Below are 21,373 nucleotides of genomic sequence, written 5' to 3' on the forward strand. Positions count from 1 at the left end.
GGGAACATCTCTGTCTTTTTACTGTCAATTCTCAGTGTCACAACATATCATAATCTCCAAGAGGCATTCATATGTACAGGTCAGAACAGGTTCTCCTGTTCCCCGAGCATCTGCCACTACCTACCAGTGCAAGTATTCATTACCTGAAAGCTTATTCATTGTCTGAAAGCTTCATGCCTTCAGAGCTCACATGGGAACAGAGAGAAAGGACGGTCTACACACACTCCCTCCCTTGAGAGCTCATGAAAACATCTCCATTCTGTTGTGTTAGGATTTTTTAGAGACCACCTCAAGTATGATTTCAAAACCACTAGGACACAGAAGTTAAACTCACCCACAAAAGTGACAAAAGATCTGGCTGATCCTTCCACTACATCGTTTGGCAATTCCAGAGTTATTTGCTTTGAGGCTTTGGTACCTGAAAGGAAAAACACCGCAAAGACTCCCTTCCTCAAGTCACAGCAGCAGCAGCAGCAGGCCGTCAGTTAGTTTTACTTATTAGGTGAAATGAAATTGCGACTTTGGGCCAGTGAGATGGCGCAGAGGGTGACAGCATGTCCCACCAAGCCTGATGATCTGAGTTCAATTCCTGGAACCCAATGGTAGGAGGAGAGAAGCAACTCCTGCAAGTTGTCCTTTGACTTCCATTCCCCAGTGGTCTATACACGTACACATGAGCACACACAGATACACATGCCTGTGTGTGCACACACACAAATGAATGTAATGAAGAATTTAAATACTAAACAGATTTTGAGCTAGTTAAAATATCAATACACACAGAAATTGATGTATACTTCGCTTTAGACAGTGGTCTCAATTTTCTATCAGTTTGGTTCTTTTTTTTCTCTCTTTTCTTTTCTTTTTTTTTCGGAGCTGGGGACTGAACCCAGGGCCTTGTGATTGCTAGGCAAGAGCTCTACCGCTGAGCTAAATCCCCAACCCCTCAGCTTGGTTCTTAAATTGTGCATGGAAAAATATGAAGATACAAGACTCATAGCTTACAGAAGGGATGCTCAAAGGGTGAGTAAACTTGAAGGTCAGGCTACCACCAACTGACTCAAACAATACTCATGATGGCCACAAATCAGGTCACTGAGGGTCAGTAGTTAATCTACAGACTATTTCATACCAAGAGTATAAGAGCAACCACTGTGTTGGTGTTATCTAACAAAATCCCGAGTTTTCCATTGGCCAAGATTGTGAGACAATTATATGAACAAAGAGACCGAAACATAGAAGATGGAGAAGGTAGGTAGGAGAGGACTTATCTCATTAGATGGACAACATTTCATAAATATACGTTTTTGTTTGCTAAAAACTATACAACAAAGACAAAATGGGACGTGAAGCCGGCAAGGGAAGTTAAAAATGTATCCACATGGCAACTGGGCTCCTGGCTTGTGTCTTGTGGCTCATGCATAGGCTGAGAAAGTGCACCTGCCATGCTTACAACTTTCTCGAGAACCAAGTGATCGCCGGGAGAGCCCTCTTACCTTTTGGGCAGATAAGGAAACTTTGGGTTGATTCTTTTTCAATACCTTCAGGCTGTTAGAAAGTAAACAAAAAAAGAACAAAATAATGAGTTGGATCATTTTTTCCACATAAAGGAAAAGAAAACAAACATCAGTTCTCACAGGTACGGCTGGCTCATGGTTGTTCTTGTGAGCCATTCTTTGTCCCTGTCCTTCCTAGGTAGAAGTCTCTGAACACTACAGACCCCTCAGGCCTTCTGCTCCCGTAGGTTGTGCAAGGATAACCCTTGTCACTGAGTGACACTTTCAACCGCTCAGTTGGTTGTTTAGTGAGGATGACAGGAACTGCTCAGAGTATAGAGGGAGATAAGGATTTTTCTCTTGGACTTGAGGGTCAGTTAGAAAGGATGGCAGTTGGGGACAGCTACAGGCTGCTGCAGGCCAAGAAGACAGTCAAGAAAAAGAAAGCATGTTTCAAGGGGGTTCATCGTCCTTGGTGAGGCTTCATTTGTTACCTGAGTTTGGGGATACCGAGAGCAGAACCCAGGTCTCTGCACAAGCTAGGAAAGTACTTACCCTTTGAGCCACATGCCCAGCCAGGGCTGATACTCATTAAAGAAAGGATGTGTGCATGATAATGCAGTTTGTTCAACTTGGAAGGTTTGTGCCCAAAGTCAATGAAGCATTTTCAAGAACCATGTTTTAGTTTATCTCTTAGACACTGTTTCCCAGCAGAAAGAACTTCGTATTTCACACTTACATACCTCTACCAATAAGGTTTTGACTACAGTGTCCTTCCAGTTGACATCTTGCTCCTCATGGGCATCATTTGGGCAGGCACTACTCTGTTTGGATGTAGCCACTACAGTGATATTCACTTTACCTGGAAAACATTGCCAAGCATAAGCTACAGGATAGTGTCTCCTTCTCCAGGGGGAGGTAAGTCAGGTTGGTCAATCAGGCCTTGAATGGGATGAGTCAACTTTTACCATCACATGAAAGTTTAGATCAAACTATCTGCTTCTTCTCCTGTCTTGTTCTACATCTTTCAGGATTCCCTGCAGTAAGCTAGTCAGTCACTCCCTTAGAACTAACAAATTTTAAGAAAGATAACATCTTATAAACCTGTACCACCACTTTGACATTGTTTACAGAATGACATTGAACAATATAACACCAAAAAGCTGCAGGTTCCCTTCCCTTCCCTCCCCTCCCCTCCCCTTCCCTCCCCTCCCCTCCCCTTCCCTCCTCTCCCCTCCCATCCCTTCTCCTTCCTTACTTTTTTTTTTCTGAGATAGTGTGCCACAATGTAGCCCTGGCTAGTCTAGACTCACTATATAGACCAGGCCTAGAGTTCACAGAGATCCGCCAGCCTCTTCCTCCTGAGGGCTGGACTAAAGGTGTGCAACAACCTTCCTGGTTCTTAATGTTTCCCAGGATCAAAGAGAAACACCAGCGCACCCGATAATAACTGGGGTTTCTAATGTTTCCTACGATCAAAGAGAAATAGTAAAATATAATACAGCACAAGGGCCACCAGATATAAACTGAGTGCTGGCAAGGAATTTGTTGATTTCAGTTTCTGTGGTATCACAGTATGTAATCAAAACTGATCTGCTGGGTCCCTGTTTACAGACATTGGAGGATTGGTAAAGCTTATTGGCAAGGCGTAATATCATCTGTGCGCTGTAGACACAACCAATGTATTGTTCCTGTTTCTTTGTTGTGGATTTTGCTTATTTCTTTCTTTGCTTTGCAGAGCATTTGAACACCACAAAAATGCAACAGTGAGTGCAGAATTCTTCCTCACTTTCCAGAGTAAGAGATTTGAAGATGGTACAGTGCATAAAAATTAAGAAAGTTTGAGTGTAACAGAAAAACGGTTTGAGGTAAATCACTATCACAGCTGAATATTTTAAAAGAATCTCATATTTCTCACTGATGTAATAATCCAATGAATAAAGGATGTGAAATAAAATATTTTTAATAAGTATTAAATAGTTTTAAAAAGTTTCTGGTTCACTAAACTTTTAAACTTTCTCCTTCTTTTATATCAGCAGCCATAGACTTCTAAAGTTACTTTTCTAAATGGCCAGGCACTAAAGCAAAGTTCTCAGTATTTGATCCTCACCCACTGATTGGTATTTTTGGTATCTGCTGGCCTGTTTAGTACATTTAGTTAAAAAACAAAATTTTAGTGACTATTATAACTGATGATTGTGATGGAGGACCAACTGGGGTAGCATTAAAGAAACATGGTCTCCACCAACCAAGGAGTGTACAGGGAGGGATCCATGGTTCTAGATATATATGTAGCAGAGGGTGGTCTTGTCTGATGTCAATGGGTAGGAAGGCCCTTGGTCCTGTGGAAGTTTGATGCCCCAGTGTAGGGGAATGCTGGAGCAGTGGGGTGGGAGATGGTGGGTGGGGGAGCACCCTCATAGAGGCAAAGGGGAGGGGGGAGATGGCAGAGGTGAGATGGGGGGTTGTGGAGGGATGGCCTGGAAGAGGATATCATTTGAGATGTAAATGTATGGAATGATTAATAATAATAATAATAATAATAATAAAACATGATCTTCATTTGAGATGTATGATGTATGGAGTTGACAAATCACACAAATTAGTGTTTGTGCCATGGCTTACTCTTATTATAATTTCTATGTGAATGAATGGAGTTCTGTTCCACAGAGTATTGATAATAAGGAGCTGTAGGGCTGGAGAGTGGGCTCAATGTTTCACTTGCTGCTCTTACAGAAGACCTGGGTTTGGTTTCCAGCACTAATGACGTAACACAAAACCATCTATAATTTAGGTTCCAATGGAGCACCCTCTTCTGGATTCCATGGGTGCCTGCATGCGCATGGTGACAAACACATATAACAGGCACATGCACAGAAATAAAACAAAGCCTTCTCTAAATAAAGAAACTGAGTGATAAGAATTTTGAATATAGAGAAATGAATTAAGGCAGCTAAAATACGATGGCAAAGAAAGTTATGTGTTTTGGAAAAAATCTAAGGAAAACAGAGGTTGCTAAAATGTAGTCAGTCCATGAGAGATTGGCACATCTGCTTACCCAGTGTTTTTGGTGTAACGGTCCAGACATACGTTTTCTGTTCTCCAGCCGGCAGGACCTCACTGTCAGTGTTACTCTGGGTGTTGATGCTTGCTTCATAATTCTCAGATGCTTCTAACTGAACAGAAATCTAAAAAGGGAATAATGGCCACAGGGGTAGCATTTTAAATCCCCCCTTTGATTTAGATTCTACGACTTATTGCACAATGGTTTCTTTGTTGTCTTCAAAGAAGAAGCTGCTGTGCATCATCTTGAGAAGATCCTCCCTATTTTAACGTAGCGAAGTGAGAAGATGCACAAGGACTTGGTCACGAACTCACAGAATGGTAGACTGTGCATCATCCCAAAATCTTCTTCTCACTAAAGTTTCATGTCATTGTTGTGATCTAAAACAACTGTTTCTGGGGTCACAGACTTCACTCGGCAGTTAAGAGCACTGGGTGCTGTTGCAGAGGACCAGGGTTCAGTTCTGGGCACCCATGTGGGGGCTCACAATTGTCTATAACTGCAGTTCAAGGCATCTAATGCCCTTTCCTGTTATCTGCGGGTCTCAGAAATGCATGTGGTGCATATACATGTAGGTAAAACAATACCATACAGAAAATAAAATTAAAAATCTCAATAATTATTTCTTAAGATGATACAAAGAAATGACATCCTTTGAGTATGTGTTTTTATTTGTTAATAGAGAGACTATGGTGATATTTAGTGTAAAGAATAATAAATAATTTATCTTTGCTGGATTTTTGTTTCCAGATCAAAGGATGTGGCCTACCTCTACACATGTAGTCCGGTAGTTGAAGACAGTGACAATGAGGTCACTCTGTTCACTTCGAACAACAGAAAAGGGTGAGGTAACTTCCATGAAGAAGGGCTGGGAGATTTGTAGGGACACTTTGGGTGAAATGCCGAACCCAGCATTGCCGTTGACACAGAAGGTGCTGGCCTGCCACTGGGTGATGGTATCAGGGACAAGGAACGAAACATTGGTTGAGCCTGAGGAACTGAGAAGACAGGCTGTTGGTGACACACATCTGTGAGTGGGAACCCAATATCATGCAGAGCACACACAAATAAAGTGATTGACGGTTTGGAAAATGTTTAGGTAAGGCATAGACCTCATCCGATGTCTGTAGAATAGAACCACAGCAATGCCATATTTCTATAAATACCTTTTTTTAAAGAAATTGAGGTAGCATATGCTACCTGCATGAAATTTATAGAAGTGAAGGTCTTGGTGGGAAAGTAATGCTTTACTGAAACAAATAAGCAAACTAACGATCAAACTCGTATCGGGACGGAAAGATGAACGACTTTTTGTAAACAACAAATACTTCCCTACTTTATTGCCCAGGAATAAAAGTTAACAAATCAGAAGAAAAAAAAACATAGATAGAGACACAAAGGGGAGAAATATGTTTAAGATAAAAAACTAAGAAGCCGGGAAAATAAAACTCACTCCACGCTGATGAGGTTCCACAGCCAGGTCTTGGGGAAGTTTGTCCTGACTGTCTCTTTGATGGCCACTTTTGCATGGCTGATGCTGTCAGGAGCGTCATGAACTAAAACGAGAGAGAGAAAGATGTAAAGAAGTGTCCTGTGTAGAAAGAGCGAATGTATGTGCTGTGCCTCAGTGCCACATGCCTAGTTCAGCTATGTGTGTGCGCATGTGCATGATGTGTGACCACCTGTGAGGCCATGGTGGATTTCAGGTGTCTTCCTTATTTGCTTTTCCGTCTTAAGTTTTGAGGCAGGGTCTCGCTGAGCCTGCACCTTGACATGTCAACTAGACTGGCCAGGCGATGATCCCCGGAGACTACCTGTCGCTGCTCCTGAGAACTAGGGTAACAGGTGTGCACTGGCATGCCGGGCATTTCTGTGGGGACTAGGGACCAAACTCAGGTCCTCACGACTGCACAGCCAGCAGTTTACCCAGCGAGCCATCTCCCAGTCCCTTTAGATGAGTGAGCTCTTAATTGCTGAGAAATTCAAATCTCAATCGAGCTATCACTATTTCGGTGCTCAAATTTCAATATGTGTTTAAAAGCTACAACAAACAAACAGCACATCACCTACAGCCAAGTCTGGATGAATTTTAAATGTCCTCACTGACCCTTGACTGACATGCTGGCACCCACCAACTCTGCTCACTGGCATTATTTTTGCTTACTTTTTTTGCGCCATTAATACTTGGAATTCTCCAGAACACATTCCTCTATAGGAGTGCCCTATAGGCTACATACAATGTGCTCAGTTGGTGTTTTTACACTAAAATAGTAACTATTGAGCTGGGCATGGTGACATATGCTCTCAGACCCCAGTATTTGAGAGGTGGAGTCGGGATAACCAGTCGTTCAAGGTCATCCTTGGCTACATAACAAGTTTGAGGCCAACCTGGGCTACAGGGTAAGACCCCGTCTTAAGAAACAAAAATTAAGGGTTGGGGATTTAGCTCAGTGGTAGAGCGAGTGCCTAGCAAACACAAGGCCCTGGGTTCGATCCCCAGCTCCGAAAAAAAAAGAGAAAAAAAAAAGAAACAAAAATTTAAAAAAAAAAACAAAACCTGAACCTCCTTTTATATTAGAAGCTAATTATTCTTTATCACCAAAAATATTTCCAGCCTGTCTCGTTGAACTGCAGAAAGTCTAGCTCTTGCTTTGAATCATCCTAAATCATCTATAAGCCCTTGTTTTGCATGGTTTTTAATCTTACAAACGCTCAATCCAAAGACTTCTATGAATACCACTCCGACGGGAAGCTCTAGATTACCCACAGGCAGAAGCAGCTGGTGCGCCACCACCACCACCACCACCGTACATCATTATCCGTTCATTTGGGTCATTGAATGTCCTCAGCAAAGGCTGGTTTTCCTGGGATGAACACACTTCCGGTTTCCGGTAACGGATATTTGTAAAGATTTTCAGAGCCATATTCTTTCAGAGGAAGACACAAAAAAAATTATACATTCCTTTCTAGAGTGAATTATGAGAGGGCTACAGTCATAATAACCACACAATAACTATGCGTATTTTCTGTGCAGCCAGGATTCAGGATCACAGACATCGAGTCTCCGATAACCACTATTTTTCTTATTATTAATGGGCTAATATTTCCATTTTTCCATTTATGCTTAAGGGAATACAAGAAACCAGCACCATCACTGTCTTAACAGCAAACATGCATGCTCACATGCACATGCATGTCTATACAGTTCACGTGTGTTAATCAGAACTGGGACTTGAACTAAAGCCTGTCTGATTCAGTGTCCTCTTCTCCATCCACAGTGATTCTGATCATAAGGATGCTTGCATGGCCCCTGAGCATGTGTAGCTGTCAGTCTCCAATTATGTGGAATAAAGAATGTAAGTTATCTTCTTGGCTTAACTATTGACACATAAGATATATTGCAAGAAATCGAATACCATCTCCTCAGGGTTCCCATGATTCTAGCTATATAACCTAGTTTTAGCAAAATGCAAAAAAAAAAAAAAAGCCAACAGGATTAACATCTCTTTTCAAAAGAGTATACTGTCAGCACGGTATAGAAAGGATCTGTAGTGTGAGAGAGACGGGGTCATGACCACTAAAGCTACAAGAGGAAATGTTTTACAGACTCCTCTGTGATCTTACCCTGACAAGATTAGAGAGGTCTCCATCCCAAACATTGCTTGTAGGTTTATAATACAGCCCATTGTGGAACAAGTCCTTCTGAGGGATGCATGGGTCAGCTCTCTCATCATCCAAGTTGAGACCATTGTAGAAATAGCCATATTGATGGACGTACGGGAGCATGTTGTACACCTAGGAGATGAGTACACGGTCCTCGGTGACTTGAAGCCCTCCTTGCATAATTATAAGATTGGAAAAAGTTTGTGTCGCAACCGTTTACTGCTGAGTCACCTTTCCAAAAATTCAAATGAGGAGACCAATATTGTTTTGTGTAGTCAATGTTATTCGCAAACTCTTCTGGCTCATAGGGTAGATTTGGGGATAGCAAATAAGAAAGGTCGTGGAGAACTCTCAGCTGTTCCAAAGCCTAGCACACAGATAACTGTCTCAAGTTATAGTAGTGGAGTTTTTAGAACCGGAGGATGATGTCAGCTGCCTGAATCTACGTATTAATGAACAAGTGGCAAAATACTTTATATATTCATAGGGAACCGTTCTTATGATGCCCAGTACTGTGTGCAACCAATCAAAAAGTGAACCAGGAGTGAGATCAACAACTTATACTTTTACAGTTAGAAGGGACAGTGAATCTTCCTGGAATCTTTTCCGACGTTGGTAGATTCATGGGTACCATGTTCTCGAAGACTGCTAGAAAAGTTGAGAATATGTAAAACTGAAGGAAAGCTTAACATGCACAGGAGGAGAACCACATGAAGGCATTAGAAGAAGAACAAACCAAATTCATTCCATGTAAAAACACTCCAACAACTCCTGTTAAAATAGGAACCATCTTCTCCTGACACATTAGCTCCCAGTGAGAGGGAAGAGCTTGAAATGGAGGGGTGGCTTCCGTTCACTCAAACACATGCCTGGTGTGGGGGAAACGGTGTCAATGGAGGAGATTCCGGACCCTTGGAGATGGTGCTTGAGGGAGGGGAAGGTGTGACAGGATCAAACAGAGGACACACTTTAGTTAATGAAACTCCTCAGGCCAATTAATCAACTAACAAGAGGAGAGCATTGCTTAGATAATTCGGAGTAAAGGGAGTCTTCGCAAATGGACATGCACGGTATTTCAAGAGATCATGAAGCGGAAATTCAACGAAGAAAGTATGAAAATGGGCAAATCCAAGGAAGAAATGATTGAGAACGAACTCCGAAGACGAACACATCAGAAATGAACTTTAAGGGGGTAAAGACCCCAAGAGAAAAATGACAGACAGGAACCAGCCATTGTTTGTTTGTTTGTTGAGGCAGGGGCTCTTGGCTTTGAACTCCTGATTTCCCTGTATCTGCCCCCCAAGGCAAAGAGATTACAGATGTGATCACCACACCCAGCACACCCAGCTTCTAGAAGAGAAATGGAAAACAAAAGAAAAAAAGAGAAAGAATCGAAGCAGGTCACAGGCAAACTTGAGAGTTTGAGTGCATGTGAAAATGAGCTAACGTGGATGAAATTTTTTAAGAAAGGGAAGAAGTCAAAAGGCTTAATTTTTAAGTTATAGTGCAGACTAAGCTTTGGATTTTTCTCCCACACAATAAATCCTGAGAGATATCTTAGTTTAAATATAAAGGAGGAAAAAACCCTCCAAGGCTTCCAGACAAGAAGGTCAAATGGCCTCCCAGAGAGACTTAGTCTGACAGCATAATTCCTTTAAAAAATGTTCACAGTAAGGTACAAAGGAGCAGGGTTTTCAAGAAAAACACAAGTCCCAAATTTAATAGTCCCATAACCTGTCTTCCATGTATCAAGTCATTGTTCTTTACTTTTAAAAGGTTTTGTTTGTTGTTAGCTTTGGTTTTAAAAATATTTATTTATTCAATTAATTCAGACACACTGGAAGAAGGCATTGGATCCGATTACAGATGGCTATGAGTCACCATGCAGTTTCTGGGAATTGAACTCAGAACCTCTGGAAGAACAGCCAGTGCTCTTCACCACTGAGCCATTGCTTCAGCCCTGTTTTTGTTTTTTGGGCTTTTTTGTTTTGTTTTATTTTTTATTTTTTTTTTGTTTTTTTAAAAACAGGTCTCAAGCATCTGAGGTTGGCTCTCCACTCCTGATCCTCCTGCCTGTACCTCCCAAGCGCTGACATTACAGGAGTTCACTCATCTTCTATATCGAGGCTTTAGAAAAATGATTCTAAGTATGAAGATGTGATGGAATTCTTGTGCCCTACTGAGGAAGCTAGCAGAGAATACACTTTATGTCACTGAAAGATGTCTGGAAAGTGGGATAGCTCAGGGGGCGATAGAGAAACATGGCTGTAAGCAGGATGTGCTCTTCCAAGGAAGGAAGGATGCAACTTTACAGTGAGAGGAAGGGAACGGTCAAGACTACTGGCTGTGGAGCTGGTCACTGGCCAGGGTCCCTGGCTATTACTTAGAATGACTGGCTGGGTTTCAAGGTTAAACAAGAAAAAAGTGAAGCTATATTATTCTTGAGAAAGTCACTATAATAAAATTTCATTGCTATGCATGAGGCTTAGACCTTTAGTTTCAGCACTTAGAGGCAGAGGCAGGTTAGGAGCCTCTGCTCTTCCAAAGAACCTGGCTTCGATTTCCAGCATGCATAGATGTATATGCAGACAAAGCATTCATATACATAAAATAATAAATCGTAATCTCTTAAGAAATGTAGCAGAGCTAGCACCAATCGAGAAACAGTACTTAAAGAGCCAACATTTATAAAACAAGCACAGGAAGTGGTTACGAGACTGTTATTCGCAGGTCACCAGGAGCTCATGTTCCTCTCTTTCTACTAAGGCTAGGACAAGGCAAGGAGGCCACTTTCCACAGTGCGGTTCTACACTGCAATCAGGCAAGGAGAAAACAGAGGCATGGAATGAAAAGGAAGGGAGCAAGTGGGAGGAGGAGGGAGGAGGGGAGGGAGGAGAGATAGGGATGAAGGAAGGCAGCGAGGAAGGAAAGGAGGAAGGAAGGAAGGGGGAAGGAGGACAGATAGGGATAGAGGAAGGAAGGGAGCAAGAAAGGGAAGGAGGGAGGAGGGAGGTGAGAGGGAGGAAGGGGGGAGGGAAGGGAGGCTAAGGAAAAGAAAACTTTCTATTTGATGGCAACATTGTAATACATGGAAACAGAGAATCAGTGAAAAATATAATTCAACTAACCAAGGAATTTAGCAAGTTAGCAAAATGTAAATTATTGTGCAAAACAGCTGCTGGGTTCAGGAATAACAATAGAATAAATAGTGGAAGAAAACCTTGTTTACAACAGCAACAGAGTTATTATGACACACTTGTGAACAAATAAAAAGTTTACATAAGAAAAATGTTTAAAATGTAATTCATGAGTAACAGAAAAATTATACTTGGAAAAATTATTTTTTAAAAAGCCATTTTAAAATTTCCAATTGGAATATTCCCCCATTAGGGGGCCGCACAGGGGTGAATTTGTAAATTCCATGTAATTACAGTAAAAATACCAGTTAGCTTTCTCTCCTTGAGCCAGAGAAGTTAGAATGTGGATATTGAAAATCAACTAGAAGTGCAAGTGGCCCCAGAGTTGAGATATATCAAGTTGGGGTACCTGTCAAAGGAGTTGATTCCTACCAAAAATTAATCTCTGTCATTCAAACTGTTGGACTGACATAGGAAAAGAAAACCCAGTGGACTGTAAAACCAAGAAATACACAGACTAAAAAGAAATGTAGTCCAGGATAAGGGCAGTGTCTTGTGTCTCTTGAACAGAGATCACATGTCAACTGGATATATTTTATTTAAAAAAAGATGAACTAGATAAATATCTCATATTCAAGGAATGAGGGCTTTCTGGAAAAAAATCAGTTTGCAAGGCTGGTACAAAAAAAGTAAAGTCAGGCCTGGGTCATCCTGGGCCAGTAGATTAGTTAATGTCAAAAACATAATTGGGCATTGTCAAAGAACATAGAGACCAACTTAAAAAAAACAACAACAACAAAAAAAAAAAACAAAAGGCCCTCACTATGATTTTAAAATATCATATTGTTTTATAATTCTTTTTTTGAACATCACAAAAAGCTGAAATTTATTATTATATTACCCACTTCTTTTTTTGAAAACATTGACACAACTGTCAAAGATAATATAAAACGGAAAAAGCTCCTATCCTCAAATATCCAGGAAATCCAGGACACAGTAAGAAGATCAAACATAAGGATAATAGGTATAGAAGAGAGTGAAGGCTCCCAACTTAAAAGGCCAGGAAACATCTTCAACAAAATCATAGAAGAAAACTTCCCCAACCTAAAGAAAGAGATGCCCACAAACATACAAGAAGCCTACAGAACTCCAAATAGATTGAACCAGAAAAGTAATTCCTCCTGTCACATAACAGTCAAAACACCAAATGAACAAAACAAAGGAAGAATATTAAAAACAGTAAGGGAAAAAGGTCAAGTGACATATAGAATTCTTAACCCGTTATAATTATGTATAGAGTTCTGTACTGCTGTGAATGCCAAGCAGAAAACTCACTTACTTAATAACCCATGCTAATGACTGAGGATGAAACAAAGGCTTGATGTTTTCAACATGTTCCACCTCAGATAAAAGCATGCAAGGAAGGGCAGGGCTTGCAGCCACACAGCTCGGGAACACCAAGAAACAATGCTGCTTACACTCTCTGGTGTCATTTCTTGTCCGTGGTTCAGTAGAAGGGCACTTTTGTCCACCGCTCGCAGGGCACAGAAGGAGCCAGGGGCCGCTTGAAGATGAAGGCTGGTGTTAGAGCCGGGTAGGTCCTGCTCCTTTGAGAACTTTATGCTAACCTGAAGTGGAGAAAGGAAAATAATGAGGGGTAGAGCCAATTACACGTGAAGAAAACTTGAATAAATCCAGCCTTTCCCAAACAAATCCTGACTGACTTCTATACGTACATTTTCCTGCCTATTCTCAGCTCCTTGTGGGAATATTTTTCACTCTCCCCAAATCCCCTAGCTTCCAATGACCAGGTGTCAGCAAGACAATTCTTTGTGACTCTCATTCTTCAGTAATTTAACTGTAAGATTACTGTGTGAAGATTGGAGGGGAGGGGGCGCAGATAGAGACAGGGCTGGAGGACAGCACAGTGGTTGAGAATGCTTGCTATCAGGGCTCACAGTTTAAGGTCTATCCAACCCGCATGGTGGCAGGAGAGAATGGAGTCCTGCAAACTGTCCTCTGCTCTTAACACATTCACCCCGAGAGCACGCATGCATACATGTGTGCATGGGCACACACATACACACCAAATAAACAAGTTCATGTAAGCACGAACCTTAAAAAGGAGGTAGCAGGAAGCAAAATGGCCACCCTGCTGGTAAGGGAAACATCACCTTGTTTTTAAAGCACTTCTCAGTCTGGAGCTTGACACTATCTGCAACGATTTCCCCGCTGGGGTGGAGGGTGTAGACAAACAGGTCAGCTGCTGGCGCCAGATCAGCAGTGACGATGATTGGGAAGGAGAAGTTTCCATTCTGGGCTGTGGAAACAGGCAGGTCACAGATGACACAGTCCTGGCGCTCGATTGTCTCTCTGGGTTGGCTTAGATGAAGGGAAATGGCATGTGGATTGAAAAATAGAGCCGGGCCTTGCTCAGACGCAGGCGAAGTGGGGACTTATACACAGATGAAGATACTACGTAGGACCGCCTTAGACATCACTTTTCCATGATGCACAGGATTAACTGATGGGTCCAGGTAAATTTTGTCAACTTGACACCAACTAGAGTCAGCTGGGAAGAGGAAACTTCAATTATGGAACTGCCTTCATCTAATTGGCCCACAGGCATGTCTATCGGGGCCTTTTCTTGACTAATGATGAATGCAGCCTTGTCTGTGGGTTGTGCCACTCCTGGACAGGAGGACTTAGGGCATATAAGAAAGCAAGCTGGGCAAGCCATCGAGAGCAAGCCAGTTAGCAGTGCTCCTCCACGGTTTCTGCTCCAGTTCCTGCCTCCAGGTTCCTGCCTTGAATTCCTGCTCCCGACTTCCCTCCGTGACCTGAAGTACAAGATGGAATAAATCCTTTTTTCCTGAAGTTGCCTTTGGCTAGGGTTTATCACAGTGATAGAAAGCGAACTAGAGCAGTGATAGAAAGGTAGCAATTCAAACTACTCAGTGTTCCCTCAGGCCATGCTACCTACTGCCCTCCAACTTCTTGTGGTAACAAGGGCTCATCCTAACTTGGAGAAAGCACAGAGATAAGGCATGTATTCCAAAGCAAGTGCATTGTATCCACCTTGAACTTTGACTTCTGTCTGTCCACTGAGGAAGATGCTTCCTCTCACCATCACCTGTGCCAGACAGAGAAGACCCAGTGTGAGCATTGAACTTACATCATACCATGTCCTCACAGGCTAATCTGGTGCCCATTCTGTCCTGTAACAAGGTAGCTTCCACAAACGAATATTATGCGGATTCACACATATTGGGCCAGAACAGGGAAAAAACTCAAAGCTCTGTGAAGCCGTCTAATGCATGTGAAAGGTAGCGACTTCGCCTGCCTGTTATCTACCCATTTGGTTCATGCTGTTAATGCCCGTAAGGCCGACGAGATGACTCCACGTGCATGGAACTCTGTCAGTGCCTCAGGCCTACTTACTGTTCCATTTTGGTGAGTCTAAATGATCCCACTAATGTTTCCAGTTAGGAATATACAGCTGAGAGCACCAGAGCTTAGAGCGTCTGGACAATGTGTTCAAGGAGGACACGTGTACTTGGGGACTAGGAGAGAGTGGAGGGGTGGAAGTAGGAATGCCTTAATTTCCAAGTCTGTTTTCACTCTCCCGGGAGCCTCTGCGAGAGGGAATGAGAACAGATTCCTTTTCTACTCATGCTTTTGAGCTTTCTATGTTACTTAACCCTTCACACACGGTCATAAACATCTGATGTGAAGTACAACGGAACGACTGAAGAAGCAAATACCTCAGTCTAAGGGGAGCTCAGATTGGCTGGGATCATTTTGCAAGCATGTTCCCGTGTTCTTCATGGAGCCAGGGGTACTCAACAGCAAAGTGGGTAGGTGGAGCTCACTTAGATTGACAAGGTCTGACAGGTGACATCCCCTAAACTGTGCTGTGCGGATTAGACAGATCCACCAGCTGAAGCTTACCAAATAAAAGAAGGTCACTTTTGAGGCCTCCTTGTAAACCTCGGGGTTTAGGGAGTAAAGCACTGAGACCATCTTCTCTTGGTCGCACGGAAGCGGCTTTGGCTCGAGAATGATCTTCATGAAGCTGCTGGTCTGGGAGTAAAAACGTGAGGCTGAGAAGTAGGCGTCCAAATACTCAGGGTCCAACCAGCTGGAACGATGGCAGCTTCTAGGTCGGACATATGTGGCCTGGCAGGACAGAAGCAAAGGAAAGGCTTTAGAACAATGGGCACCTCTAAGACAGGGATTACTACCTAACACAAGACTGGTCATCTCTTCCAACCAGGAAGGAACCTAGCTCACAGCTGTTATGGCGGAGGCTGGTGGGGCAGCTCACCATGTGGGGGCGCTTACCACCAAGCCTCACCACCCAAGTTTGATTCTCAGGACCATTGTGGTGGGAAAGAGAGAACTGACTCGCACAAAGTGAGATAATAATATCATTCTCTCTTTCATATATATATATATATATGTATATATATACATTCACAGTGACCTTGTTATGGGACTGTCTGACTGGACTAAGAGTGAATTGTTATGTTTTTTTATTCTGTGTGTGTGAGCTGGGGTATGTGTGTGTGTGAGGAGGGTGATTGGCTATGTATCCCAGTATGACCTGCAACTCAAGATCCTCCTGTCTCAGCGTCCTGAGTGCTACAAGGACACTTAATGACCAAAAATACTTTGGATTTTTGCTTTTAATTACAGTCAGAGAATTAGAGTTAAGTTCTGTATCCTTCACCTGCACGCAAGCCATGACAAACTGTTGAACTGCGAACTTCTGTGGAAGGCTCAGAAAAGAAATCTCTATGCACAGGGTGATGTAAGGGAGAAGGCCGATTTTCTTACATTCTACGTCCTACTTCCACAGAAGACATACTGGTCACAATAGTCGCTGTGAGAGAGTGGTAGCATCTCATCTTCTGAACTCTGCTCTCACTGAGTACTGAATGGGCAAGCAAGTCACAGAAAAGATGCTACTATCTAAGAGCCTTCTATGTTCCAGGTCCCTAGCATTGGGGCTACAGTGGAATTCTTGACGGTCTCTGCCAGCCCTTGGATGTCTTACTTTTAAGCTCATCTGTGCCTCGAATATCTCTGAAGTGTTAATGGAAAATTGAGCTTCCCCCTTCTCATCTGTGGTGTAATTCCCTAGAGGTTTGCCATCGAGCTCCAGTTGCAAAAGCTTGTTCACCATCGGTGTGTTATTGGGGCCAGAAAATTTAAGCTGTAGAAAAGCAGAAGTGTTAATATTCTTAGAACATGAAACTCTGAATTTCTACAAGGAATTTTTAATCCATGATAGTGATTTAACAGAAATTTCAGTGAATAGAAATATCTATCAACTGTACTAATTGTGCATATGTGTTTACACATAAAGCAGGAGAAGCTGCTGCCTTACACATTGGTTTCTGTTAGCCCTAGAACTTTCCAAGCAAACCAGACATCATAATGATATTAAAATTGGCTTGTGAGCCTAGAATGAAAGTGTCTAGAAGATTTCAAGGGATGAATGGAGAAAACCAGAGAGGTTTCTTTAAAAGTACCCATCAAACCTACAGTTCCAAAATAAGGGATCCCTCTCCTGTAGAAAGAGTCCATGTTCTCGAAGCTGACAGTGCCAAGCACTGAGGTGATAAAAACTGAGTGTGTCTTACTGATCTGTACACCTGTAAGAAATGATGAAACAGAGCGTCAGGAAGAAATTCACTATTTGAACCAACACCCTCAGGGCGGGGCATGCATCCTGGTATCCTCAGGATCTGTGAGGATACGGATTCAATCCCTCCACTCCCCACAAAAGCCACCTTTAAAGAGGCTTCATTTTACCACAGTGACGGACAACTAATTCGTAATTAATAATTGATGTTGCTAACTTCATATTTTTCCCCTCAGTGGGAGGAAGTTGCCTGTAAGATACAATCGTTACCTGTTCCAGATTCTGTAATGACTCCGTTGATATTCAACGTCATGAACAACCCAGAGCGGTACAGCTGGAAGACTTTCGTATTGACAATGTAAGAAGCACAGCCATCTTCCAGCTGAAAAATAAGCAGAGGTGGAATGGAAAAGTTAGCGACCCAAGAGGCTCATGGGACTCATGGGACTTTGTCAATACGAAAGTCTTCCGCCCTTGTGTACCCAGATTTCCCCTCGCTGAGATATTGAATGGAAGAAAACAAAGAGTTAAAGCCGGGAGACTTCCATCAGAGAAGGGGATATCTATGCTTCTCCTGAAAGTAGGGTAGGCATGAAACAGTTAAAGGCTGCGGATAAAGCTAACGATCTCCTGAGAATAAGAATTTAAGCCCTTGGAGAAACACTAACAACAGACGGACCAATGCTCTTAGATGAAGCACGTTGAAGTCTGCGGCTGTTAAGGTCTGCTATTTGAAATAGGGAAAAAGTACGTTTTCGCTACTTACAACAATAACTAGAAAACTGTACATTTAGTTATATTTAAAATAAGAAAAATGCACTAACTTCAAATTTTAAACATCGGAAGGACACGCTCATTCCTTTGGACCTCGCTATCACTTGCACTAGGTATCATGTAGGCATATGCGTGAATTAAAAAAAAACCCTTAAAAGAGAATTTAAAAAGATAAAATTAAAACCAGTGACTTATAGACACGCAGAAAAAAAATATTCATAAAGATAAAGCCCAGTAGACTAGGTGAGGCGTTCAAAGCTGGGATTTAGAATGAAGGAGACCGGAAGTCTGGAACAACGAACACAGAGCATTCTGGGTTGCGGTGTCTCTGAATGAGCTGCGTGAGGAAGGATTCTCCAAGGAAAGACTGTGGAGACCACCCAGATAGTACAGAATTTAGGAAGCCGATGAGCAACTCTGCAGGTCTAAACTTCTAACGGGCAAAAGCACCCGGAAGTCGAGGAACTGGGTGAACCATGATCTTCATGTTCCTCCCCTGACTTAGCTCTCACCCCCACTAGCCACACAATAACAGTGCTGGGAATCCTTTTTAGAGGTGGCCTTAAGTCCCTGTGAGGAGTTCCCTCCAGAGTAAGCCCGTGGTCCGCACCTGCAGAGTGAACTGCTCGCAGATTTCATTCTCGTTGCTCTCACAATACCCCGGGGAGAAGAGCTCTCTGCACACTTTGATCTGGGCTTTTCCACGCACAGGTTGGCCATAGATGTACCTAGTGGGAAAAGGAGCACTGTGATTACAGATGGGCAACATCGTAGTGACAATTACTGGCCTCACCAGAAATCGTATATGAAGTCTAGAAACCGGGTGTTTCCATCTAACTGCCTTTAGGGCTATTTTCTCCCACAGAGTTCAGGTGAAATTAGACATTTAATTTATGAAGAGGATCTAGCTGGTTTAAAAAAGAAAACAAAGTTCAATTTCATTTAATTTTAGATGATCAATATATCAGTGGAGAAAAACTTAATGAGCAAAACTTTGAGATAGACATAATTTGTTAAAAGTGTTGGAAAATGAGCTGGTTTTGTTAGTAAACGCATGTGTACATAGGTAAAACTTGATGATTCTGGATGTTGAAGTCTTTCCAGACCAGTATTTTAAACCTTATTCTTATTTTACTGCCATCTAACATAAAAACGCATTAGATGTGTTGACATCAAGTGTATGCAGACGCCAACATTGCATTCACAGCTTTTCTCCTGCTAAAGCACACTACCTTTTTTTCTTAAAGTCCAAAGCAAAACCAGGCATTATGTTCTTCGTTTGTTTTTATAATTTGAGGATTATTTTGACTTTATTTATAAAATTAGCGACAAGAGCAAAATTTGCGTATAATAAAACGGAGTGTTTTAAGTTCGAAGAGTACAATGCCCTTTCAATAACTGTCCAGCACTGGTGTTGGTCCTATGCTTAATGCAACATTTAACTTATTTTTTTCCCTCTAGTAATTTTGGTTACAAAACTGAGAAGTAACTCACTTCTCCACATTGCGTTTCCGGGAAACAAAGGTCAAAGTCATTCACCTCTGCCACGTTTGCGCCATCCGTCCTGCTAATGTGCTCTGTGCTTGTGAGATTTCAAACCAGCCTATGTCACTAAAACCATCCACGAGTTTTGATTTTTAACACAGGTGAAATAGAGGCCAGACCAATGCTGGGCTAACAGTGCTCTTCCCAATGGCTACTCTTCTGGCTTTTGTTTATAAAGTAAGATTCTTTACAGGTTAGCATACGGCTTTGGAGTGTAGGTCACCATCTTTGTTTGAGACAGAATGTCCTTCTCATTGTTGTGATCTGGGCGACTTTTAGTAGATGATGAGATAATTGTGGGTCAATATTCTGTCTTCACTCTTAAAAACCTACTCATTCCCGAGATTGCTGATATAACCTGGCTTGCCACTGCTTTTTCTAATGGTTCCAAACTAAATCTGCAGACGAGAGGAAAGTGTGGGCAGCTGACCTAGCACTCTTCACCTCAGCGGTTGCACTGTCAGACATTCAGACCACATCAAAACTACTAACGCCACACAACGTCACACAACGTCACACAACGTCACACATTTATGTACAGGTGCTCTGTCTGCATGTACACCTGAATACCAGAAGAGGGCATCAGATTCCACTATGGATGGCTGTGAGCCACCATGTGGTTGCTGGGAATTGAACTCAGGACCTCTGGAAGAACAGCCAGCTCTTAACCACTGAGCCATCTCTCCAGCCAAGGTGCTGGCTTCTTATTCATCCCTCTGGCACCTATGTTAAGGAGGTTTCAAGAAGTCAGAATAAACTGTGTTAACATTTGGTCTGCATGTGTTTTCAGGATAACCCAAGAAAAGACAGTGGGCTCTCCAGTGTTCAGTTTGGTTGCTTTTTTTTTTTTTTTTGCACATTTAATGATAATGTGGGTTCTTGGTTTGTAGAAGGGTTCTCTAATGAAACCCTTCGGATCTTGGATTTCTTCATCTTTATATTATCTATCCCAGCATTTCAGCACAGATTATCTATGATCTCAAATATATTGGACACATTCAGCTACTCTACCCTGAAACTCAGAGAAATGTCTGATCCTTCTCTGAGAGAGACAGACTGATTTCAAGATTCTCGGGGAGATCATGAAGACCCCCCTCCTGCCTCCGGTCACGTTTCCCAGGTAACCCTTTACAGACTGCTGCTTCCGTATATTAAGAAATGTTCAAAGGTCAGTGTTTAAATGTCATCTGTTAAGGCATCCCACAGCTCTCAACAGGTGTTTGTCAAGAACGGCACCAAGCTGCCCAGGGATAACTGTCCACTCAGAAGACCCACGTGCCTGGTGTTGTCCCAGTTCTTACAGCTGATCGTTCTCTATAAAACTGAGATGATAACAGCTCCTATCTCATGGCATCGTGAGAATAATTTTTGTAGCTGTCACCTAGTAAATAGTTTCAAATTATTGTTACACATTTTTGGAAAGATATCACAAGGCCATTCAGAGCCTGCTCCACATGTGGCCCATATATATACAGCCACCAAAACTAGATAAGATTGATGAAGCTAAGAAGTGCATACTGACAGGAACCAGATATAGATCTCTCCTGAGAGATACAACCAGAGCATGTCCAATACAGAGGTCAATGCTAGCAGCAAACAACTGAACTGGGAACAGGACCCCCTTTGGGGGAATTAGAGCAAGGATTGAAAGAGCTGAAGGGGCCTGCAACTCCATAAGAACAACAATGCCAACCAACCAGAACTTCCAGGGATTAAACCACTACCAAGAGACTATACATGGATTGATGCAGGGCTCCAGCTGCATATGTAGTAGAGAATAGCCTTGTTGGGCACCAGTGGAAGGGGAACCCCTTGGTCCTGCCAAGGCTGGACCTCCAGTGCAGGGGAATGTCGGGGGTGGTGGTGGGGAAGCGGTGTGCATGGGTGGTAAGGGGTATGCATGGGACACTCTTACGGTGGGGGAGTGGACAGGGGGCTTATGGACAGGAAACTGGGAAAGGGAATAACATTTGAAATGTAAATAAAGAAAGATATCCAATAAAAAAAAGAAAAGATTTCACAAAAAGGATAAAGGGCATCAGAA

The 21,373-nt window shown here is 42.4% G+C and overlaps 1 protein-coding gene across 4 annotated transcripts in view; it reads right to left on the bottom strand.

Annotated features, from left to right (window-relative positions):
• A2ml1 (alpha-2-macroglobulin-like 1) overlaps positions 1-21,373 on the bottom strand; it is a 42,258-nt gene that overhangs the window by 13,939 nt on the left and 6,946 nt on the right. For 3 of the 4 annotated variants that reach the window (NM_001431784.1, XM_087658266.1, XM_087658267.1), the window contains 16 exon segments: positions 335-418; positions 1,497-1,548; positions 2,240-2,358; positions 4,555-4,684; positions 5,330-5,558; positions 6,014-6,116; positions 7,328-7,487; positions 8,185-8,355; positions 12,839-12,988; positions 13,535-13,680; positions 14,439-14,493; positions 15,312-15,539; positions 16,420-16,578; positions 16,911-17,020; positions 17,281-17,392; positions 18,395-18,512. In NM_001431784.1, the coding sequence (NP_001418713.1) occupies positions 335-418; positions 1,497-1,548; positions 2,240-2,358; positions 4,555-4,684; positions 5,330-5,558; positions 6,014-6,116; positions 7,328-7,487; positions 8,185-8,355; positions 12,839-12,988; positions 13,535-13,680; positions 14,439-14,493; positions 15,312-15,539; positions 16,420-16,578; positions 16,911-17,020; positions 17,281-17,392; positions 18,395-18,512 (2,126 nt within the window). 4 annotated transcript variants of the gene reach the window in all.

The sequence above is a fragment of the Rattus norvegicus genome, chromosome 4 (genome assembly GCF_021556685.1).
Source record: "Rattus norvegicus strain SHRSP/BbbUtx chromosome 4, alternate assembly SHRSP_T2T, whole genome shotgun sequence".
NCBI classification, from domain to species: Eukaryota; Metazoa; Chordata; class Mammalia; order Rodentia; family Muridae; genus Rattus; species Rattus norvegicus.